The sequence below is a fragment of the Lepisma saccharinum genome, chromosome 5, assembly GCF_977018435.1.
Source record: "Lepisma saccharinum chromosome 5, izLepSacc3.1, whole genome shotgun sequence".
In the NCBI taxonomy this organism is placed as follows: domain Eukaryota; kingdom Metazoa; phylum Arthropoda; class Insecta; order Zygentoma; family Lepismatidae; genus Lepisma; species Lepisma saccharinum.
The window spans coordinates 23,956,619-23,981,513 of NC_139233.1; the positions used below are offsets into that span (position 1 = coordinate 23,956,619).

Below are 24,895 nucleotides of genomic sequence, written 5' to 3' on the forward strand. Positions count from 1 at the left end.
TAATTTTGCAATTATGGTAAACAAAATGACCCATCTATAAAGAATTAGTTAGTCATCCCGAAAAAGTTGCACAACATAACCGACCTCCGTAGCGGAGTGGTTAGTATAAGCTCGTTACGACGCCAGCGGTCTTAGGTTCAAATTCCGACCTGGGCATTGTTGTTCTTTGCGAGCGTCCCCTCATCAGTTTCAGCATATTGCCACTCATCCCCATTTTCGCGATTAGCCAAAACTGCAGAAAGCGATGCTAAATAACAAAGAAAATAATTTAAATATAAAAGTTTCGAACAAACGAGAAACTCGACAGTAAGTCTCGGTGTAGTCTTGATTTTACGGTCTCTCTCGTTCTCGGTCTCGTTTTGACAAATCTTGAAGGATCTGTTCTTGCTATAGTCTTAGTTTAAGGGTCCGTTTCGAACAAGGTACACTCAACAGCAAAGGAAATAGTATGCGAATTGCCCATCATTTTCATTCAGTCTGTTTTCCACAATGTGTTGATCATGAATTGAAAAAAACAAGTCAGTGAGTAGAAGTACAATACCTGCTTCGCATCAAGGGAACGCTACTCCACAAAACAACACACGATAGTGATAGTGACGGACAATTAGCCTACTATTATCTTCGCCGGTGACTGTACAACGCCTAATTTACATATCTAGCCACCTGCTTTTAATACCTTGCATCTCTAGGATTTAAGAAGCTATGTAGAAAACAATGAACAATATTTGGTTTCATTTTAAATATTATCAGCAATGTTACAACATGATCATAGTATGTATATTTCAGATTCATACAGTTATGCAAGAGTTTGCGTGCCTACAAATACATGGAAATACAGCCTACGAACATCGAAAATCGCGTCGCGAGCGATCGCCAATCGCAATCTAGTTGTTCACCATCTTTTGGAATGTATCAAAAGAGAAATAAGTCACTACTAGTTTTATACGTCCATGAACTTGCTTCCGTCTCCGCTCCCCAGTCTAGGGACACCGTGGTAATCCATCTGAGCAGCCTTCGAAATTAATCTCTAAAATATTAAAAATCTCATGATTTCTCCAGGGATATTTCAAGATGTGATTAGGTTTATTTCGAGTGGGACCTGGTCTGAGATTTTTTTTTCTTAAATATGAAACGACAGTCGAAGGCAAGGGATTACATTTTATATTTCCCTTAAAATTTGAAACGTACCAGTGCCGTGTTCGATTGTATTTGCGTCAAAGAATGTTGTAAGTGATCGTATGACATTTTCTTTAGCAGTTAGTCTTATATTTTGCCATACACTTCTGTATATGCACCCCCTCCCTTTTTAGGGAAGGTGTCCTAAAAGATGAGTGAAGATCCCCTCCAAACCTCTTTCTGGGCTAGCTAGCTACTGGAAGTGGTCTCTGTAGCATTCTAAACCCGAAGGTTTATGGCTGCAGCAACACAAGCCTTCCATCTGTTCCTATCTTTGTCAAGATAATATTTTCCCTTGGGAATTTTTTTCTTATTTTTTTCCCCAGTGCAGAGTTGTTAGCTCTACGCCTAACCCCCAATGTGAATGGAGGACCGCACCTGTCGTTGGTCAGCGGATCCCTCGGATCTAACTGGGAGGACCGCCATAGTTACTGGAAGTGACGTAGCATACTGCATTTTCACACCATTTCAGAGCATATATAGTGTAAATACGAGGGTCACTATTTATATTTTGAGCCTTGGCAACACTGATTGAAGTTAGGCGCGATTTGACGTTTGCACGGAATCGTCTGGCATTATTGACCATAACGTACTTCAAATGTTTTGTCAATAGCTTGATTTGTGTGGTTTATGTTGCCTTGGAGATTGCGCGACAACAATAAAATGGAATTAACTCATGAACATTTTCGTGCGATGATTTTTTACGATTTTCGACGTGGATTATCAAGACAAGAGTGCACCGATCAACTTACTTCCACATTTGGCGATGAAGCCCCATCCTTTGCCACTGTGAAACGCTGGTATAACGAATTTAATCGTGGCTGCCATTCGCTCACCGACGAGATTCGCGAAGGTCGTCCAAAATCAGTTGTTGTTCAAGAAAACATTGATGCTGTGCAAAACCTAATACTGCAAGATCGTCATGTGACATACTGTGAGATTGAGGCAACCATAGGCATTAGTTCCACCAGCATATATAAAATATTACATGATCATTTAGCTGTGAGAAAGGTATGTTCTCGTTGGATCCCACACAATTTGACAAAAACTCAAAAAGACGCTCGCGTCAATTGGTGCAAACAAATGCTCAATAAATACAATCGTGGTGCTTCAAAAGACGTATATAAGATTGTAACAGGTGACGAATCATGGATATATGCATATGAGCCGGAACGTAAACAGCAGTCGACTGTATGGGTGTTTCAAGATGAACCCAATCCAACAAAAGTTGTTCGCGCTCGAAGCACATCGAAACAAATGGTCGCCTGTCTTTTCGGGAAAACTGTTCATGTGGCAACTGTGCCTTTAGAGGAACGTAGAACGGTCAACTCTGAATGGTACACAACAATTTGTTTGCCAGAGGTCTTCGGTCAAATACGGAAAACAAACAAACGCCGTCGGATCATTCTTCATCAAGACAATGCCAGCTGTCACACATCTCGTCTAACAACCGACTTTATGAACAGTCAAAAAATCGAATTGATGGGTCATCCGCCGTACAGTCCTGATTTGGCACACAATGACTTCTTCTTGTTCCCGAATGTCAAGAATAAATTGCGTGGACAACGATTTTCGTCGGCGGAAGACGCCGTTGATGCGTTCAAAAACCATATTATGGAGGTGTCTGAAGAAGATTGGAAAAACTGCTTTGACAAATGGTTCGAACGAATGCAAAAGTGTATTGACCATAAAGGAGAATACTTCGAAAAACAATAAAGCAGTTTTCAATGTCAAATTCCTGTTTTTTCATTGTTAGGCTCAAAATATAAATAGTGACCCTCGTACGTAGTTAATGTTAAGCTTTGCGTCCAACTTTTGTTCTTAAAAGTTTTACAATATGATACGTGACCTGATCTCAACGATATAAATACACCGTGTTTGGATCACTTTTCGAAGAGTTGTACGATGCATAGCGGTGTGAAAGATTGCATTTGTTTCTTGAGGATCGTTTTCCAAGCGGCATGCCACATGTGGCGTGTCACATTGATACCACTCCCGAGATTCAAACTCGTGAGGGCCCAAATGACGTTCATTTGTACACTGTAGAGGAACGAGATGTACAACAGATGTCCGACACGGGTTGGTAATTAGAGACTAATGAAAGATAATCTGAGAACTCTGTGTTATGAACAGTGGCGTACTTTACCGAACCGTTGGGTGAGCATTGCCCCAATTTTCGTGCCATGAAAGCTTTGGCTCAAGAATCGTGAAGTAGTTTACATTATCCAACAAATTAATACAGAGCAATATTATGAGAATCATCACAATGGAAGGCGACTGGTTAGTTAATTAACGTCACTTATATTTGCGCCATTAAGCTGCACGGATGGTGAAGATCGATGACGTGCCAGGAAAAGGGGGTGGGGGGGGGCGAGCCTAGAATTTTTCTGCGGAAAGTTAGTTAATATCAAAATAAAGTGGGGGGTGGAGGTAGTGCCCCATATATTCACAATCTTGTCCATTTGTAGAGCTGATGTGATCAGCACCAAGCTCTTCCCTCTTTTCCCAAGGTTACCTCCAGGTAATTCAGGGCCATTACATGCAAGGACATTGCTTGAAAATGTTCCACCCTACAATCGCCAAACTCTAGAATCGAACCCGAGTCTTTCGCCCGGCAAATAGACATCATATCGTCTTTTTTATATCATTAGAAGGATATCCCCTAAGCGGCAGCTTCCTCTCAAATCTTTTTATATCAATTTGACTTAACTGTCGACTTTTCCATTCAGTATAAACATTCATGTCTTACCTAGGACTCGAATCCGGGACCCCTCACGTTGTAGCGCGCTGTGCTAACCACTCCGCCACCGAGATCGATAGACTGGACTACTCAGGGTCATAATATACCAAATACCACACGCAAATATATGGGCTATACTTTCCTCTCCAAGAGATTGTATATTTGTATAGTTTTTCCTGTTCGCTGGGGGGAGGGAGGGGCGATCTGGTCATCCGGATTGAAATAGGTAATAGTCCTAACGCAAGTGGCGGAGAGTGGGGGTGGGGAGCTTGTATGGTTTCATTTGTAGGGATTTCATCTATCCTCTATCATGATTTTGTAGACATAACTCGTATGCTTATGTCATCAGTCTATGTTTTATATAATCTCCGTTATGAATCCGTACCTTCCGTAAACAATTAGACACTATTGCGACATTTTCATTTCAAGAAGGAAAAATATTTCAATATTCGACGATGGGTTCTTTGAAAAAAAACAACAAAAAAAAAAAGAGTCAACTGCGAACGGACATTGCAGTGCCTGATGAATTTCCGTAGCAGAAATCCAATTGTCGAACCTCTTTCGCTCTTGGCCTTGTCGAAGCGGAGAATTGACGAACGACAGAAAATTAAAAATTCCTGCTTTGTCCGATAGAGGCGCTCGTGCTCGCGATGGAACAACACCATGTGCTTCCGGCCTGAAAGGGTCTTGGCAGCGGCAGCGATAACGCGTTTGATTTTCTCATACGGGCGACCCTGATTTGACGATCGCACTTTGTAATTGAAATAGAGGGGGGGGGGGGGGAGTGAAGGGGGTAGTGGATGGGAACATTTCTTCCTGTGAACTAACCCTCTGGAAGATTTGAGGAGCGGCTTTATCCGGATATGATGATAAAATTGCTCTGTGACTTTCCATCGAAGCAAATTTCAGATGGGTTTTTCATAATGCAGAAACAAAGCTCGTGAAAGGCGGCATATGACTTCGATTAAATTGTAAACATATTTATTTATCAAACCGTCAGTTCCCATTTTGTAGACTTCTTTACACGGGATGTCTGAGAGCAGTAGCGTACACAGGATTTCATCAAGGGGGGGGTTAATTCTAAAACTTTCTCCAAATTCACATTACCATTGTTTTCTTATACTTTATTTAAATAATAATAACAATCACAATTAATTAATAATACTTACAATTAATTAATTAGCTGAATTACTACTAATTCTACTACTAATACCACTACTACTAAGTAGTGGAGATCTACATAAAAATAGTATTTATGAAAACAATAGAACGAAATTACTTTCTAGTCATTCTATTTTTATCAAATCCTGGGAGCAGATTTCGTTCCAAAACTGGAGGAGCAAAGACAGTATATTCCCCTCTGTAGATAAGGTTTAGCATATTTCGGGGGCAAAAGAGAAGAAAAGTGGGGGGGGGGGGCAATTGCCTCCCTAATTGCCGCACTGCCTGGGAGCATTTTTTTGTTTCTTTGTTACGAAATAATTGTCTGGTCAACCAGGTGAGACATTTCAAGGGTGAAGAAAATCCATAAAAACAAGAAAATATATTAAAATAAATTGAAATAATCAAAGTATGGAACTCATCCAAGAAGCTGCGGTGGTCTGGTCGGTAGAGCGTCTGACAATCACGCGGGAGATCCGGATTAGATTCCCGAAATTGGTCGGAATTTTCCCGGCTTTTTCCCCGCATAAATGTCCCCGATAATTCACACCTGGATTGTCTCGCAGTTCTTACCAACAAAACATTTTACATTAGTTAAGCTTATTGTCGTTTGAATAATTGTCTAGTCAACAAGGTGAGACATTTTAAAAAGAGAGATTCAAACGTGCTGCGGTAAACAATACAATGGGAAGGCGGACTAGTGACTGTATTCTTGTCCACCTAGCCTTTGTCTATACATTAGCCTCTTACAGCGAACCAGGAACTTTATTTAGTTAATTCTCATTGTTCACACACACACACACACACACACACACACACACACACACACACACACACACAAAAAAAACAACATGTTCGTTGAACACTGCCGTACGTAGAGGGCTGGCCGATGGTGTTCCAGCCCATACCGAAATTTTGAGAAAATCACAATTTTCAAATAAAAATCCGTTAAGAACTTTAAAAAATCAAAATGTGTAAATGCGAAACCTCTTTTCAAGTGAGTCCCGATTACCATTTTTGTCTTTGAATACGATTTTAATACACTGAAAAGCTCCAAAAATACGAAATATTTTATTATGCATCCTGCCCTCCAAAACGAAGCCATGTGCTATCCACATTTACTATTCCAACCCCTCCCGAAAAAAGAAACCCCCTTTGCGTACGCCACTGTCTGAGAGAAAGGCTTAGATTGCATGAAATACCCTCCAAATAGCGATACTAATAACAAAACCTGAAAATTAGCAAGATTTAAATACGAGGGGTGTCCCATAAGTAGTGAGCTTGATAGGGTTCTGATAGTTCAATCTGAAAATAATTTTGGGATTTGAAATAGCAATGCTTTGTAAGTATATATGCAAAGCGGTGTCCAGTTCTAACCATCCTATTCGTCTATGCAGGACCTAGAAGTGTGCTAAGTGCGTAACGTCAGAAAAATGAAGAGAAAAGAGATACGAGGAGTGCTCGAGTATCTGTTGAAAAAGAGATTGAGTCCCAAGGAAATCCATGAGGATATGGTGACAACATTAGGAGAGGATGCTCCATCCTCTGTCACAATGAAGAGATGGGTAGCCGAATTTAAGCGGGGGAGAGTGAGTGTGGAAGATGATCCTCGCCCAGGCAGGCCAGTGGAGATGGTGGCACAAGAAAATGTAGATAAAGTGCACAAGATTATTCTTGCAGGCAGACGTGTGACTATGCGATATATTGCAGAGGAACTGAAGATGTCCAAATCAACAGTGGAGCGCATGGTGGATGACCAGTTGGGGATGAAAAGGGTTTCTGCGCGTTGGGTTCCAAAACTTCTGACAAGTGAACAAAAGTTGACAAGACGCATGATCTCAGAACTAAATATTGAGCTGTTTCAGGCCGATCCAGGCGGATTTGTTGAACGACTTGCGACTGTTGACGAAACCTGGGCTCATCACTATGTACTGGAGCCAAAACAGGCATCAAAACAGTGGAAACATCCCGGCTCCCCCACCCCAAAGAAGGCAAAGTCCAGTCCCTCTGCTGGGAAGTTATGACAATAGTCTTCTGGGACTCTTAAGGGTGTTTCCGAAAGGGAAACACCCTGACCGGAGAGCATTATGCTTTCGTGGTGAGGCAATTACGGGGTGATTTGAAGACTAAGTGACGGGGTAAGCTCTCTAAAGGGGTGATTCTGCATCAAGACAATGCACGTGTTCACACATTGCTTGTTGCGATGGCAATTCATTGAACTCTCCAGCCTAATTATTGCCTATTTTTGTGGGAGCAGGAAAAGGTTTATTATCCATTTTGCCTTGACTCATCTCACTCAACAGGTCGCTAGGTGTCGGGGCTTACCCCGAGTTGATAGCTTCCTGGAGATGCGGCCTTGCTCGAAAAGGTTTATTATCCAGAGACGATAAATTGTTGTTCTGGGGTTTTCGCGACAGGAGTAGTTGTTGCTTGGAGTTTGAGAGAGAAAGGGTTGATCTTAGGGAGAAGTAGGGAGTGAGTCTGTTGTTGAAAGTTCAGGAGTTTTAGGCTCCAACGATTTTGGGAGCAGGCAGATGTCTTTGGGACTTAAGTTATTGACAATCAGTTAAATAGACTTTCTATGTGTGTGAGAATAAGGAGGTTCCATCTGACTAGATCTACAGCACGAGACAGGTAATACCTTTCATTAATTATGAATGTACCGGTTCAGTCGCAAATCTATTTAAACCAATCTGTGTGTGCCACCTTTCATTCCAGTGTTTATTTAAATTATGTTAGTTGTAGATCCTTCGCATGCTCTACGGAAGCCTATGCTCCTTACTGTGAAGTAACGCATCCCATGGTTTGATCCCGTACCTCTATGATAATGTTAAGACACCGTGATTCAGTTTTATTCCGGTGGTAAACTGCACTCAATAGTGTTGTTTTACGCTAAACTAAGGGGTGAAGGTGCCAAAACTGGGAGGGCAAGGACAATTAACTTTTGCAAAGGCAAAAGTGGGGGGGGGGGTTGCTACTGCCCATTGGGCACAGTCCATCCTTGACCTCCAGTGGCGACGCCCATTGTTTGATTTTTATCTATATATTGAGGCGAGACCGAGAACTGAACAGGCTCGCTCACTCGCAAGTCGAGACTCGTCTCCAACCTTCTGCACGAGCACTTAATATCATCTCCCGGACATTGGACCTGCCTGCCACCCGGTCTAATTCCTTCGCTCAAAAGGGGAGACGACGTAGCGTGTCCAAAGACGGAAAGCCAATTCGCCGATCATGCGTCCCTTTCACCCCTGGTCCGCAGCACCCCCCCTATCCCCCCTTCCCCAGCAAGCAACAGTTAGTCGAGAGTGATGCTCGGAGCCGGTTGCCATGACGACCGCTTGGGACGTGGAGGCAAGACCGTGCGGACAGATGTTGTGGCGGCCGGGAAAGTGGGCGGAAAGAGGGGGAAGATGCGGGAAGGGGGGGAGAATCTCCTCTCCAGATTCTACCCTCTTTCTCCTTTGCTCTTCCAGTAATGGAATTTTTAACATGGTTTAGGAGAGGATGCCTGGATGATACTCGCCTGGAGATGACAGGAATAATTCCCGTGGGGGGGCCACCGCCACACAAGCCCCCTCCTCTCATTTCGCAAGGGAGGCGCACGGCGGAACGAAATATATATACGGAAAGAAGGAAAGTGTGCGAAAACCGTTTCAAACAATTTGCGAAACGGGGGGAGAAGCCGAGATGCAAAAATTATGCCGGAAAATTCAGGAATGCGAAAAGTGTGGAATTACACAAAGGGATTTTTTTAAGACACCCGAAGCGTGGAGAAAAACACGGGAGATGCGTCTCCACGCATAAAAACTCACGTCTTTCCTTAAGTACGTATCCCTGAAGTTCCTTCACGGTGCATTCACCCCGAAAAAACGCATCAAGGCTTCCGCTATCCTTCTTCAACTCGATCTCACAACTTGACTTTCACAGACAAGCAACTACAAATATGCTTACGGAAAACAGTGCAAGATTCGAATATATATATATATTAGCTGCGAAAGAAAGTTGCGTTCCGAAACCGTACAAACATAATGAAAGCAATGTGACATGATTAAAGGACATCATAAAAGAGAAATGTTTAAAGAGAAGGGGAGAGAGAGAGAGAGAGAGAGAGAGAGGACGGGAGAACAAGTTGAAGCTGCATTTGGTACCCAACTGCGATACGCTTCATGGATAGTAATTAATCCATTGTTACATCCTCTGGTTATTGGTTCTAGATTTCTAACGAATTGTTAATGAGGATAATTGATATCATTAAGTGGTAATTGAATGCGAATTCAGTATACAAAATTTTATATTTCTGGCATTTATAGTTTCCTACATAAACCTAACCGACATGATTTATTAAATTTTTTTAACTTATCCACACTTAACCCCAATGTAAAGGGTATTCCAACAAGAACTCCAGCAAAGGTGGTCCTAGTTAAGCTTCTAGGCAATTTACAAATCTCTAATGAGAGATAAATTTCTGAAATTAAAATAACTCGTATAACTAATTTACCAAATGGATATTTTGTAACATTCCTTGCAAATTTTTTGTAAGAATTACAAAACAGTTACATCTGTTCCTAAAGTGGCCCATGGGTCCCAAAGGTGGCCCACTGCTTATAGTTGTTGCTTGTGCTAAAGAAAACATATTTATTCATGTTGATTCACGTTTCTACATCTTATTATAGAAAATTGTTGGTGTCCAACTTTTTATTGTTGACGTGCATTATATACAATAACGACGAATAGGCGACCTTCGTGGAGAACTGGTCTGCACAGGGGTCCACAAGAACTTAAATAAAATGGCCGCTGGCAGCCAGAGACAGTTCGTTTCCTGCATGGTGCACCTGAGGGGGAATGGGTATATTAATGGAGTGCCATTTATTAGCTGTGTTAAATACTAATATGATTTTCGTAACGTGGGTCACCTTGGGAGCACGGATTACCTTTGGCTACGGAAAGGCCGTTATAATGTCCAATGTTGTCAATTGACAGGGCCTCCCCGATCGTTGTCGCCTTGTAATCAGAGGTCCTGGGTTGCACAGTGGTTCGGATCCCACTTTTAATTGTAGGTTCAGTCCCGACTAGCCTATTTGTGCATAAAGTTGACTTAACAAAACGCTTCATTCATAGACAGACGGATCGATCTACACTCTGGAACAGAAGAACGAAAACAAGTATCTGGGCAAGTAGTGACGCGAGACAGCTCCACCAATGAACGAGATAACTGAGACAGGCAGGAGCGTATATTCGAGGCTATCTGCGAAGCGTAGAAAGAAAAATTCTGAAGAAAAATCAGTTCGAAACTGTGTGAGAATTAACCTGCTTAAAGAAAAAAAAGGAGTTGGCATCCTGAATTCTTTGGAGTTGGCAACCTGAATTCTTTGGAGTTGGCAACCTGAATTCTTTGGAGTTGGCAACCTGAATTCTTTGGAATTGGCAACCTGAATTCTTTGGAATTGGCAACCTGAATTCTTCGGAGTTGGCAACCTGAATTCTTCGGAGTTGGCAACCTGAATTCTTCGGAGTTGGCAACCTGAATTCTTCGGAGTTGGCAACCTGAATTCTTCGGAGTTGGCAACCTGAATTGTTTGGAGTTGCCAACCCCAATTGTTTGGAGTTGCCAACCTCAATTGTTTGGAGTTGCCAACCTCAATTGTTTGGACTTGCCAACCTCAATTGTTTGGACTTGCCAACCTCAATTGTTTGGAGTTGGCAACCTCAATTGTTTGGAGTTGGCAACCTCAATTGTTTGGAGTTGGCAACCTCAATTCTTATAACTTGGCAACCTGACAACCGTTGTGATGGCAACCTGAATTCTTTGAAGATGTCAAGAATGAACCTAGTTTTTTCCCTTCATCCATAGCCTAGGATCAGGTGTTGTGAGTTAGTCCAGGTATTTGACTCAGCATACGCCACTGGAGACAGGGTATAGGCTACATAATATGTATCCCACTATACCAGTAAGTGCAATTCTTTCAGGTCACGAAATTATACCTTACTTTCCGATCAATCAAAAGATACCGAATGGTTCTATTGTTGACATGAATGGACACATCCATCGACTGACAACTAGGGAAATTTTCTAGATTTAAGTTGAAAATTAATATACATATGTTTCGGTATACCAAATTACATACTGTATTTGTAGCTTCATTTATAGTGCGGTCGGAACACCGGAAAATATTTCACTTCCGGCGGAGAACGTGCCCTTTGGGGGGTGAATACTACATTAATTCCAGAACCTAAAATGCTCCAGACCCCAAGTTTTTAAGCCCTCATTTATCTGTAATGGTGTCTTCAAAATGGCGGTCATGTCGAAGATTCTAAACCTGAAACCTGTAGGTTTATTGCAGTTATTTATCATTCACGACATATTATTTTCACATAATTTGCAGTTTATAACTGTATTATGATAATAAGAAATTAAAAAGACCCACTTTATCAAATAATATTAGATATGGCGGCCAATATGGCCGCGAGAAATCGAAAAATAACCCTTTCAGCTATTTGATCTTGTTTTGGATAAAACCTTATGTTTTGGATGTGCCAGGACTCAACAGTAAAATCGAAAATGGTGTCAGACTAAGCCCATGAACTTATAATAGTTCAATGTTTGACAATCTGTATATGTACAGGGTGTTTCAAAAGTCTTGACACCATAGGACAACTGCGTTATTAGTGCAGATGGCAAAAAATGGAAAGAGGAGAAAGTTAGAAATATGAGGTTTTCAATATAATGTGCTTGAATTTTCAACGTAGCATGCACCGTTGAGGCTGTACGCTGATACGAGCCTCAATGAGAACTGACATTGCCTTGTTGCAACATGCTTCGTCCTCAAAGGGACATTAACATTTTCGCAACACCGTACTTTACTCGGTAAGTTGAGAACGATGACGCAAAATTAGAGGCAAAGTAAGAAGTGTGTGTGTGTGTGTGTGTACAGAAACACACACGCACACAACTTCAAAACCTGAAATTGTGGCTAATGTTATCTGAAATAGAGGTTGTTCATTAGGGCATAGTGATATGTTGATTTGGTGTTTTAAGTCCACTTTATGCACAGTTAGGCTAATCGGGACTAGACCTACAGTTTGAAGTGGAATCCGAATCACTGTGTGCCTCCATCATAGTAATATGAACAAAGGATAAAATTTCCAAACGAAAGGGGTCTTAATTTTTCTCTTCTAATCAGGGTAGATCACCAGTAAAGCATATTTGCGCTCAGACATCTTCTGTTGGCGCAAACCGGAATTATCACGCATTCTTCGCCTTCTAGGTTCGCCGTATCGAGTAAGTTGTGTGTCTCAATGAATAAGGAAAGATATCTGGTATATACAGGGTGTTTCTAAAGGTCGTTTACAACGCTTGGGGCCCGACCCTGTGGCCGAGTGGTTAGCACATCGCGCTGCGACGCCAAGGGTCCCGGGTTCGAATCCCGGTCGGGTATGGTTGTTTGTGAATGTTCATTTTCATCCATTTCATCATTTCATCACTCATCCCCATCTTCGCAAATTAGCCAAGAGGCACAAAACGCGAAGTAAAATAAACTAAATCAATCAATCCATCAACAACGCTTGGGAGGTGATTCCTCACACGAAAACAAGCAAAAAGTCTAAGTTCCATTTTTACGACTGAGGCTTCGTTTCCGAGATAGGAGCCTCGCAAAAGGTGACAAAGTGAACGTCACACCTGACTGGGACGAATACTATAACAGATAGAGAGGCGGTTCCAAGGGAATCATAAAGGAATCGTATGTGCTCAGTCCGGAAGTCACTATGAAAAGTTCACTGCACGCATGCGCAATGGAGTCCTCAAAGGAATTGGGGATTTCCAGCAAAAAGAATGCATGGAAAAGGTATGTAACGCAGCAAGAAGGACCGTGACAATGAGAAATGCGTTAAAGACAACACACCCCGACCTCAAACATCAAAACATGAGCACGGAACACAAAATCCGAAAAGTTGAGCACGGTTGCATACCCCAGTTACACGCGAGGAATGAACGAATCATGCCATGTGGCATACGAGAGACACATTACTACACCAGGAGGAGGGAGAGAAAAACACAATATCAGATGATTACGACAACGTGTATTTTTACACGCGACAACTACGTAATATCCTCCCCCCCCACACACGCACTCACAACAAACAACAAATGCTACAATGTCTTACGCACAGACAGTGTGTCACTGTACAACATTTGAAGATGTCACTTTCACCACACAAAGGGGGTGGGGAGCAATACCAAGAGTGTTCTCACTTGGATTTGCCGAGGGCGATAATCACGGACGGTTTTAAAAATGTCTGCCGTTCACGTCTACGCAGAGATGACAGTGACGAATCAAGGATTGTCGACTACGAGCAAACAAGTCAGGTTTATCTGCTACCGTCGCGGCGGCGACGTTGATGCGAGCAACGAGGTCCTCAGCTGATGTGACAGGTGTGTCTTATACGAGGGTTTTCATTTCTCCCCAGAAGAAAAAATCTAGAGGGTTGAGATCTGGCGACCTCGGTGGCCAAAGACAGGCTCATCCCTACCAATGAACCTATTGCGAAACTCGTCATGCAGAAAATGTCGTACATTACGATCGAAATGAGCTGGTGCCCCATCGTGTTGGTACCACATTTATTGCCGCAGTGCCAAAGGTACGGTCTCCAACAGTTCAGGCAGAACCTCACTAAGAAATTCATGATACGTGCGACCATTCAGGCGAACAGGGAGAATGTATGATCCAATTAAATGATCATGTACTATCTCGCACCACACATTCACTGAAAACCTGTGATGTAGATGGGCCACAAAAAGTGCATGTGGGTTGCCAAAGTCCCACACATGACTGTTTCTACTATTGAAGACATCCATCCTGGTGAAAATGGCTTCATCTGTCCACAATACCTTTGCCCCGAAGTGTGGGTTTGTGTCCAGCTGATGCAACAACCATTGGCAAAACTCCATACGAGGGCAAAAGTCACGAGGTAACAGTTCTTTACTTTCTGCAGTTTAAACGGGTGCATTCCTTCCTCTGATAACACTCGCCAAACATTCACATGAGACGTGTTTCGTGCCCAAGCGAGCACGCGCGTGCTGGTGCCAGGATGTTCTGCGACCCCTGTTAACACATCTTCTGCAAACTGATGTGTGCGTACACTTCGGCGTCTTCCAACTTCTTGCCGCGGAGGAAATACTGACCCTGTTTCACGCAGTCGACTGTCCACTACCTGAAAGAAGGCGTGAGACGGTAAACGTCTATGTGGAAAGCGTTCTCCATAAAGACGCCTTGCCTTATGGCTATTACCACGTGCCTCTCCATACATGAGATGCATGTCTGTTAGCTGCTGGGTCGTATACGCAGCCATCTGTGTAATAGGGAGCTGGAACTGCAAAGTATTGTTTTTGTTTAACACTGGCACACTGCACAAATTGGCCGTATCACCGTACGAACACCACAGACCAATTGTTGTGATATTTGACTTGCCCACTCCACCAATTCAACTTTTTCCAATACAACATACTACAGTAGTATTCTTCAATGGGTATGGCAACCTAGAGCGAACTGGTGATCAAATCCCAGCACTTGCAACACGACTGGGACGACTGCCGGAGAGAACCAACCCTTCGAGCTCCTCTCGCGGGTACAGCAGTCATGAAGGTCAAGCGTAGACTACGAGAGCCAGACTTGCCTGCGCAACGCTTTCAAAACTGGTCTCTTTTACGTCACAGTGATCGCTTGCGAACACTCTTGGTGTTGCTCCCCACCCCCTTTGTGTGGTGAAAGTGACATCTTCAGTTGGTATAAAGTGACACGCACGGTCTGTGTGTAAGATATTGTAGCATTTGTTGTTTGTTGTGTGTGTGTGTGTGGGGGGGATTACGTAGTTGTCGCGTGTAAAAATACACGTTGTCGCAATCATCTGATATTGTGTTTTTCTTTCCCTCCTCCTGGTGGAGTAATGTGTCTCTCGTATGCCACATGACATGATTCGTTCATTCCTCGCGTGTAACTGGGGTATGCAAGCGTGCTCAACTTTTCGGATTTTGTGTTCCGTGCTCATGTTTTGATGTTTGAGGTCGGGGTGTGTTGTCTTTAACGCATTTCTCACTGTCACGGTCCTTCTTGCTGCGTTACATACCTTTTCCATGCATTCTTTTTGCTGGAAATCCCCAATTCCTTTGAGGACTCCATTGCGCATGCGTGCAGTGAACTTTTCATAGTGACTTCCGGACTGAGCACATACGATTCCTTTATGATTCCCTTGGAACCGCCTCTCTATATGTGATAGTATTCGTCCCAGTTAGGAGTGACGATCATTTTGTCACCTTTTGCGAGGCTCCTATCTCGGAAACGAAGCCTCAGTCGTAAAAATGGAACTTAGACTTTTTGCTTGTTTTCGTGTGAGGAATCACCTCCCAAGCGTTGTAAACGACCTTTAGAAACACCCTGTATATATATCTATTTATAGAGTTCATATTTAGAGTTCGACGGACGGACGAACAAACAACGGGACGTGACCCGCGCATAAGGGCTTGTTTCAGCTTTTGCCCATTAGCACTAAGAGAAACTTAGAATGAGATGGGTGTGGGCTATTTGCATGTCTATTTTACAAGATTTTACCGCCTATAGATCCACGTCTCAGTAATGAGTTACGCAGACGTAAGTATCTTGGTCGAACCTCGGTGCTGGCATGGAGCGGCAGAGTGGCGATCCGTTAGCTCGTCAGGATATATAGTTTCTGCCTAATAAATAGTAGGACCCTACATCTCCTATATTGCTCTCATTTCCAGCTGGCGGCTAGGAAACAACGAATCAGCGATCAGTTGAATTCCTTTCGACTGACATCGGACATTTTCGTGTCACAATGCTCCGAACGTTACTGTCGGACGAAACAAATGAACGTCAGATATACCGAATGTTGCAAAACGTACTATAAAACAGAGAAGAGAGAGTTAATTAGCGCCCTTACTGGATAAAAGTTGTAAGATAGTACACAGAGTACGGAAAAGTAGTACACAAAACACCCAAGCACTGTACAAACAAGCTAATGAAAACAACTGAAAAAAACATACATACGCTTGGCAACGTTGCAACTGGAAAGCGATGCTACCCCTACAGCTTTTACTGAGATCTTTGACACACACCCCGAAGACAATTGGGGGATTGAAAGAGCTATGTAGGTCAGTAAACCAGCTGCGGAATACATTCCCCAGGATTCTCGTTCTCCTTCAGGCCTCCTCGATGGCGCAGTGGTAGCCTCTTCGCCTTATAATCAAGGACTCCTGGGTTCGATACCTGATGGAGGCACATGGTGATTCGGATCTCATTTTAAACTGTAGGTCCAGTTCCGATTAGCCTTACTGTGCATAAAGTGGACTTAAAACACCAAATCAATCAATCAATCGTTCCCCTTCACATTGGAACATTTACTGGTGTGCTGCCGGAGCTTGTTCAGCCGTTATGTAGATTTTCACAGGCGATGAAGAATAACTCGGATTTATCCCGCAGCAACACAGGGAAGTTAAGTGTGTCGAAACTCTGGATGTTGAACAATGATTCGGAATATTAAGGAATTAAGGACTTGTGTTCGTGTCATAATCAAGCATCATGTTGAAGGAGTTAATACTTTGGGTATTCTGAAATACTTTACCTTATTTCAATAGCAACTAATTATTATTATATTACTTCTGTTGAAACAGTAACATTTTAAATAACTATCTTGTTACTGAATCATTAAAAAATAAGGAACTAAGACATTATCATTCACTAAATAATCGTATCTTTCGGTTAGTTAATTCATACTCAGATGATTTATCAAAACTGTATTATTTTTTCCTTGTACTCACTTCCTTACGAGGGTTCTAGGATATAAGAATAATGAAAGAAACGCACACTTATATCTAATCTATGTAAAAGTATACAGAGCTTTAAGAAAAAACACAAAATTAACACTAGTGATGTCTTGCATTGTGTAAATCTTATTGTGAATTTTTCTACACTTTAAGCACTCGTAGACTGAACTCCATCTACCTTTATTTATTTAAAGTTCACATCGTAAACGACGAGTCTCTACTAAATGACTAACCTTCGTATATCACAGACTACTCTAAAGACAATTATTCGCCACTGCCAAGGCTTTCATGGTAGAAACATTCTCCCCCTAAATATTTGAAAGCATCACATTCCCCATGCACCGAATCCACCACAAAGTTAAAATATAGGATAGGAAATATTACTATTTTTTCCCCATGCTTAACTGCCGTGAAAGATGTGTCAATTTAAAGCGTAAGCCATGGTCGGGCGCAGTTTATTCAACCTCCTTTCCATCCATATGTTTCCCAGCACACCAAAAGATGACTCTAGGGTTCTGTTGAACGCTAGAAATTACATCCAGGGGCGCAGTTAGAATGATGTAGAACAGGGAAGAACTTAATAAAGGAGGACTTTTGCTCCCTAGCAATGCCAGTTTGGAAGAACTTCCAATTTATCTTGACAAGAATGTCACTTGGAAGACGGGCTACGTCAGTCACCCTCAACGCCTTTCACTTTAAGACTTTCCTAAAAACGTACTACTAGATGGCAGGGCGATCTTAATGTGATATAAATAAATATATATTGTAATTTCTTGGTAAAATTTGCAATAAGCTTAAATTAAAGATGTTATTTTCGCTTTCTTTTATTTTACAAAAGAATCACTTAACAGTTCTAAGCTTAACACCACTATCAATGGCATTAACATTGGCAACTTATATAAAGATTTATACTTTATAATTTAAAAGAAGAATAATCCAAATTGGTTTGCAAACAATGGTAAATAAATACACGAGCAAAGATGTCCCATAACTCCATATGGTAAATCCGATTGTACAGATTAATTTTAAGAATAAAAAACTAGCACGTTTTGATCCCGTTCAATTATTATCAAACGAAGCTTGCGCAGAACCGATGTTAGAGTATGCTGTACAAAGTAATATGTGTGTGCAGATTTTTTCCACGGAAGAACAAGCAAGGTATTTTTTCATGAGGAATATTACCCCGATAATAAAACACACAACTTGAATGTGAAATTATTGCATTAATTTAAATTACTATGACTGAAATTAAATTATACATGTTAAATATATACTTTTAGGGTGACATTCGATTTCTAAGGGGGTGGTGTGACCATTCTTGACCCTTCCCCCTTCCAGACGTCCAAGTCCCTACATTATTTTACTTTCACTTAGAAATTGAGTGTAGAGGAACCTCATCGCCTGTATTAAACATTATACCCTTAAAGAAAATCAAGAATTTTCAAGCGATTAAAGTTCAAAGCAACTACGGGAGAAGAGGGTGCAGTGGCGCAACCACAGGGGGGGGGGCAATAGGGGCACAGTGGAGCAACCACAGGTGGGGGACAATGGGCATTGCTCCTCCCCAACCTTGAACGAAAATCAATTCTAGAGGAGCAAACATTATGGTAAAAGAATGCAAGACTAGTAGAATCTGAGAGTAACAGGACAAAAGGATACTGAAGGTATTACTTCTTCCAGACAGCCAAGAGCACCCGCAGAGGTGCACAAAGGGGCAATTGCCCCCTCGATAGCTAATTTTTATACAAATAAAAATACAATTCGTAAAATTTCCATGCTCGCTTCGCTCTCAATGTCTCCTTTCCTTAGTCTTATCAAGTTCTGAGCCTTAGATAGGGAGCTGTGGAAGTTGGCCCTGGGTGCCGACTGATCTAAATGAAAAAATGGCGCCCAAATTTTTTGTGCCATATTAAATCAATATTGTTTTCAGTTTGCAAAAATTTGTATATAAAGAATTTCTTGCTCGCTTCGCTCGCAATTTTATTGTTTTCTGTAATGCATTGTAAATTACCAGATAGAGAAGTTATAACTATTAAGTGCTTCAGACTCTTTCTGCTAAACAGTTTTGTCTTGAATGTATGAACACAATTGTTGGAGGAAATGGAGCATTTCAGAGACAATTTATATATTCGTTATGGTGCCTCTTGTAAGCGACCAAGCAGAGACGCCACGCAAATAGTTGCTGTCTCGCCTTTGGAAGCCGCAATGTAGCCAGACCACGCCGAGTGAGTACATTGCTGACGTACAATAATTCACACCAACGCGGCCGACTCAGTTTGCAGGAACCAAAACACTACAAAATCCCGCAGATCTCGGGGAAAGAATCAAGGGGCTCTTATGTAGAAACATCGTGTACAGTATATACAGAAGTACATTTTATTTACACGATATTTACATTGCTTCTCTGCTCCTCTCTTGACAGTACGACGCGCATTTAGTTCTGCTCTTGGTCCCGCTCACCTGCGGTGCCCACTGCCGGGACTCTAACCTGGTATACCGGAAAAGTTCTCCGCACACTTCCGTAAGGTAGCCGGGACGCGAACCCGTCACACTGGCTTCGTCTCACAGTCGCAACTTGTAGTTCAGAGCACTGCTGCGCCCGCGTCTGGCCTAATCGCAGGATGAGTCATTTGCGTAACACTTCAAATGCACATTGTCTCGCACGACGCCCAACTAACACTGTCCCTCCGGGCAACTCGAATATCACTCAGCCGACGTAACAATATTCCAAACAAATTGTCTCTTGCGAGCAACTTAGATCACACTCAGCATTCCTTAGCGTACGAGTACTGCTGCACCGAACTAATGCACTGCGGACTGTTATGCACGAAGTCTTGTACGAGGGCCACTATATTTTGAGCCTTGGCAACACTGATTGAAGTTAGGCGCGATTTGACGTTTGCACGGAATCGTCTGGCATTATTGACCATAACGTACTTCAAATGTTTTGTCAATAGCTTGATTTGTGTTGTTTATGTTGCCTTGGAGATTGCGCGACAACAATAAAATGGAATTAACTCGTGAACATTTTCGTGCGATGATTTTTTTACGATTTTCGACGTGGATTATCAAGACAAGAGTGCACCGATCAACTTACTTCCACATTTGGCGATGAAGCTCCATCCTGTGCCACTGTGAAACGCTGGTATAACGAATTTAATCGTGGCCGCCATTCGCTCACCGACGAGATTCACGAAGGTCGTCCAAAATCAGTTGTTTTTCAAGAAAACATTGATGCTGTGCAAAACCTAATACTGCAAGATCGTCATGTGACATACTGTGAGATTGAGGCAACCATAGGCATTAGTTCCACCAGCATATATAAAATATTCCATGATCATTTAGCTGTGAGAAACGTATGTTCTCGTTGGATCCCACACAATTTGACAAAAACTCAAAAAGACGCTGGCGTCAATGGTGCAAACAAATGCTCAATAAATACAATCGTGGTGCTTCAAAAGACGTATATAAGATTGTAACAGGTGAAGAATCATGGATATATGCATATGAGCCGGAACGTAAACAGCAGTCGACTGTATGGGTGTTTCAAGATGAACCCAATCCAACAAAAGTTGTTCGCGCTCGAAGCACATCGAAACAAATGGTCGCCTGTTTTTTCGGGAAAACTGGTCATGCGGCAACTGTGCCTTTAGAGGAACGTAGAACGGTCAACTCTGAATGGTACACAACAATTTGTTTGCCAGAGGTCTTCGGTCAAATACGGAAAACAAACAAACGCCGTCGGATCATTCTTCATCAAGACAATGCCAGCTGTCACACAACTCGTCTAACAACCGACTTTTTGAACAGTCAAAAAATCGAATTGATGGGTCATCCGCCGTACAGTCCTGATTTGGCACCCAATGACTTCTTCTTGTTCCCGAATGTCAAGAATAAATTGCGTGGACAACGATTTTCGTCGGCGGAAGACGCCGTTGATGCGTTCAAAAACCATATTATGGAGGTGTCTCAAGAAGATTGGAAAAACTGCTTTGACAAATGGTTCGAACGAATGCAAAAGTGTATTGACCATAAAGGAGAATACTTCAAAAAACAATAAAGCAGTTTTCAATGCCAAATTCCTGTTTTTTCATTGTTAGGCTCAAAATATAAATAGTGACCCTCGTAAAGCACTTCCAATGAACTTTCGCGCCCGAACTCTTCCAATGAACTTTTCTCTACCAACACTTGTCCACACCTGTCCTGTTCTTTATTGTCCACCAAAACTGTTGTTATTCTCTCCTCTCGCGGGCTTCCTATCTTCCAAAAATATCCACATAAAGGGCAAGCTCTGATTGGCCCTTTCCATTTGAACCACGGGGTCATGCAGGCCAACGTTACAGAAACATACATACATACATACACCCACCAATGCAATGAAATTAAACAGTGATATAAAATGAGGTTTCTCTTTTCATCATGGCTTTTGCTTTTGCATAATCAGAGGGTCTGATGTTTTCCACCACACTAACATTCGAACATATACTTCTGGTTTGTTGCCATACCCGTCATAATATTAATGTCGTTCGTTAGGTACTACCAGTGGAGCATTAATAAGTTTCTGATAGTTCCTTTTAACTTACGCTCTCTAAGGTCATTGAATATTTTTTTTTTATTATTCTCTTCAGATTTAGGTATTATTTTCGGATAATAATAATAATAACCTGTGGCGCAACAGCAAGTGACGTGACTGCCAGGGCCTACCTACCGACTGTCGGCCTCACTCCAAACTGCCGAGGTGAGAGATCATTTAACCAATTGAGGGGTGACGTGTGGTCAGCACGACGAATCCCCAGTCGTAGTTGCAGGTTTCAGTGACCGAGTTACGCTACTCATTCGTAGTTCCCCAATTTCCTCACGATGGTTGGTCCCATACACAGGCCGAAATCCCAGGAGAAAAGTTGTTACGCTTCCCCCAGGAGACTCGATTGATTGATTGAGTTGGTGTTTTAAGCATGGTTGTTAAAGGTCCAGGAAAATTAAATAAATTCAATTCCGGTCCAGGAGAGTCAATCAGCAAGCCTAAATGGGTTCTCGAATGTAGAGAACCTTTGTATCTGTAAAGTATTTCAATTCGGTCCAGGAACCTTTTTTCCTGCTGAATTTCAATACGGGCCAGGAAACTTTTTCCCTGCTGAATTTCAATACGGGCCAGGAAACTTTTTCACTGCTGAATTTCAATACGGGCCAGGAAACTTTTTTCCTGCTGAATTTCAATACGGGCCAGGAAACTTTTTCCCTGCTGAATTTCAATACGGGCCAGGAAACTTTTTCACTGCTGAATTTCAATACGGGCCAGGAAACTTTTTTCCTGCTGAATTTCAATACGGGCCAGGAAACTTTTTCCCTGCTGAATTTCAATACGGGCCAGGAAACTTTTTTCCTGCTGAATTTCAATACGGGCCAGGAAACTTTTTTCCTGCTGAATTTCAATACGGGCCAGGAAACTTTTTCCCTGCTGAATTTCAATACGGGCCAGGAAACTTTTTCACTGCTGAATTTCAATACGGGCCAGGAAACTTTTTTCCTGCTGAATTTCAATACGGGCCAGGAAACTTTTTCCCTGCTGAATTTCAATACGGGCCAGGAAACTTTTTCACTGCTGAATTTCAATACGGGCCAGGAAACTTTTTTCCTGCTGAATTTCAATACGGGCCAGGAAACTTTTTCCCTGCTGAATTTCAATACGGGCCAGGAAACTTTTTTCCTGCTGAATTTCAATACGGGCCAGGAAACTTTTTTCCTGCTGAATTTCAATACGGGCCAGGAAACTTTTTCCCTGCTGAATTTCAATACGGGCCAGGAAACTTTTTTCCTGCTGAATTTCAATACGCGCCAGGAAACTTTTTTCCTGCTGAATTTCAATACGGGCCAGGAAACTTTTTCCCTGCTGAATTTCAATACGGGCCAGGAAACTTTTTCCCTGCTGAATTTCAATACGGGCCAGGAAACTTTTTTCCTGCTGAATTTCAATACGGGCCAGGAAACTTTTTTCCTGCTGAATTTCAATACGGGCCAGGAAACTTTTTTCCTGCTGAATTTCAATACGGGCCAGGAAACTTTTTCCCTGCTGAATTTCAATACGGGCCAGAAAACTTTTTCCCTGCTGAATTTCAATACGGGCCAGGAAACTTTTTTCCTGCTGAATTTCAGTACGGTCCAGGAAACATTTCCCCTGCTGAATTTCAATACGGTCGAGGAACCTTTTCCCCTGCTGAATTTCAATACGGTCGAGGAACCTTTTCCCCTGCTGAATTTCAATACGGTCGAGGAATCTTTTTTCCTGCTGAATTTCAGTACGGTCCAGGAACCTTTTTTCCTGCTGAATTTCAGTACGGTTCCAGGAACCTTTTTTCCTGCTGAATTTCAGTACGGTTCCAGGAAACTTTTTTCCTGCTGAATTTCAATACGGTCCAGGAACATTTTTTTCCTGCTGAATTTCAATACGGTCCAGGAACATTTTTTTCCTGCTGAATTTCAATACGGTCCAGGAACATTTTTTCCTGCTGAATTTCAATACGGTCCAGGAACATTTTTTTCCTGCTGAATTTCAATACGGTCCAGGAACATTTTTTCCTGCTGAATTTCAATACGGTCCAGGAACATTTTTTCCTGCTGAATTTCAATACGGTCCAGAAACTATTTTTCCGGATCAATTAAAACACGGTACAGACATCTTTTTTCAATGAAACAATACGCAACTCGTACCTAATTTAAATTGCGCCAAAAAAAGGTTTCGGTCTTACAAATTTATGAGTTCCTGAACCTTTAAGAATCCTGGTTTTAAGTCCACTTTCTGCACAGTAAGCCTAATCGGGACTGGACCTACAGTTTAAAGTGGGATCCGAACCATTATGTGCCTTCGCCGGGTATCGAACCGGGACCCCTTGATTACAAGGCAAAGACGCTACCACTGCGCCATCGGGGAGGCTCGCCAGGAGACTCGAACCTACGCCGAAGCCCAAACGTCTTAGACACCACGATCACGGAGTGGAACATTATTTAAGGATATCATTTTTAATTTTGGACTCAAATAGGAAGGGGCGGAGTTGTTAGCACAACACGCTACGACGCCAGGGGTCCCGGGTTAGAAACCCGGCATGGGTGTTGTTTGTTGTGAGTGTCCATTCATTAATTTCATCATATCACTCATCCCCATCTTCGCAAATTAACCAAAAGTGCCGAAGTAAGATATAGCAAATCAATCAAACAATAGTTACTCTGAGTTTTAAGCAGCTTTCAGTCCGAAGAGACAAGGGACAAGTGGCACTTGGAAACCAAATTTTCAAAAATGATTCCATGTAACTCTTCCGTTACAACAAGCTGCGCGTGTTTCTCAGACTGGGCTGTTGTTGACTCGGTCTGCTGGTAGCGCATTATTTACACACGGCATGGGTCCAGTGTCGCTTGTCATGTCGGTGTGAAACCTCTGTGTTTTGTGTCGGCTGTCATTTTGTTCTGAAAGCTCCTGTAGATGTACAACAGCCCCTTCTTATTTAACCACTTATATATGCTGAGTTACATGGTCTAAGTGGCCTACCAGCCCGTATGTAAACCAAATTTTTATAAATTCGTATTTCAAATAGACTTATTAAAACCTTTGGTACGCAAACTCAAACCCTAATAGCCTATATAAGAAACCTATACAACTTCCAAAGAGTCTGTGAAGCAACGCCGCGCATAACAGTAGAAAAGGGGAGCTTGCGGAGCAAAACAGTACTAACTGTTGCAAACGTCTAATAGCTGCAGTCGCGTTGCCCCCTCCATGCAATCCCTTTCCCTCTCGAACGTTCATTTGGTCGAGGACTTTCGAGCCAATTCTTGAGCAGGGACTTGTTTTCCTTGGATTGCTCCACAGATTCCTGGGACAGGGTATAGAGTTCGATTCGTTTTTTTATTATTTTCGTGGGGTGTAAACAGACACTAATGACGTATAAGTGTATAAGTGACGGTACAAGAGTTTGGTAAGGGAGGACGTGTGA

General features: G+C 42.2%; 1 protein-coding gene across 1 annotated transcript; it reads left to right on the forward strand.

Annotated features, from left to right (window-relative positions):
• The first annotated feature begins 6,510 nt into the window (after positions 1 to 6,510).
• LOC145987953 (protein GVQW3-like) lies at positions 6,511 to 7,101 on the forward strand. The gene has a single exon (XM_083122795.1). It carries the CDS (start codon positions 6,511 to 6,513, stop codon positions 7,099 to 7,101), a length of 591 nt encoding a protein of 196 aa, XP_082978921.1.
• Positions 7,102 to 24,895: the final 17,794 nt, after the last annotated feature.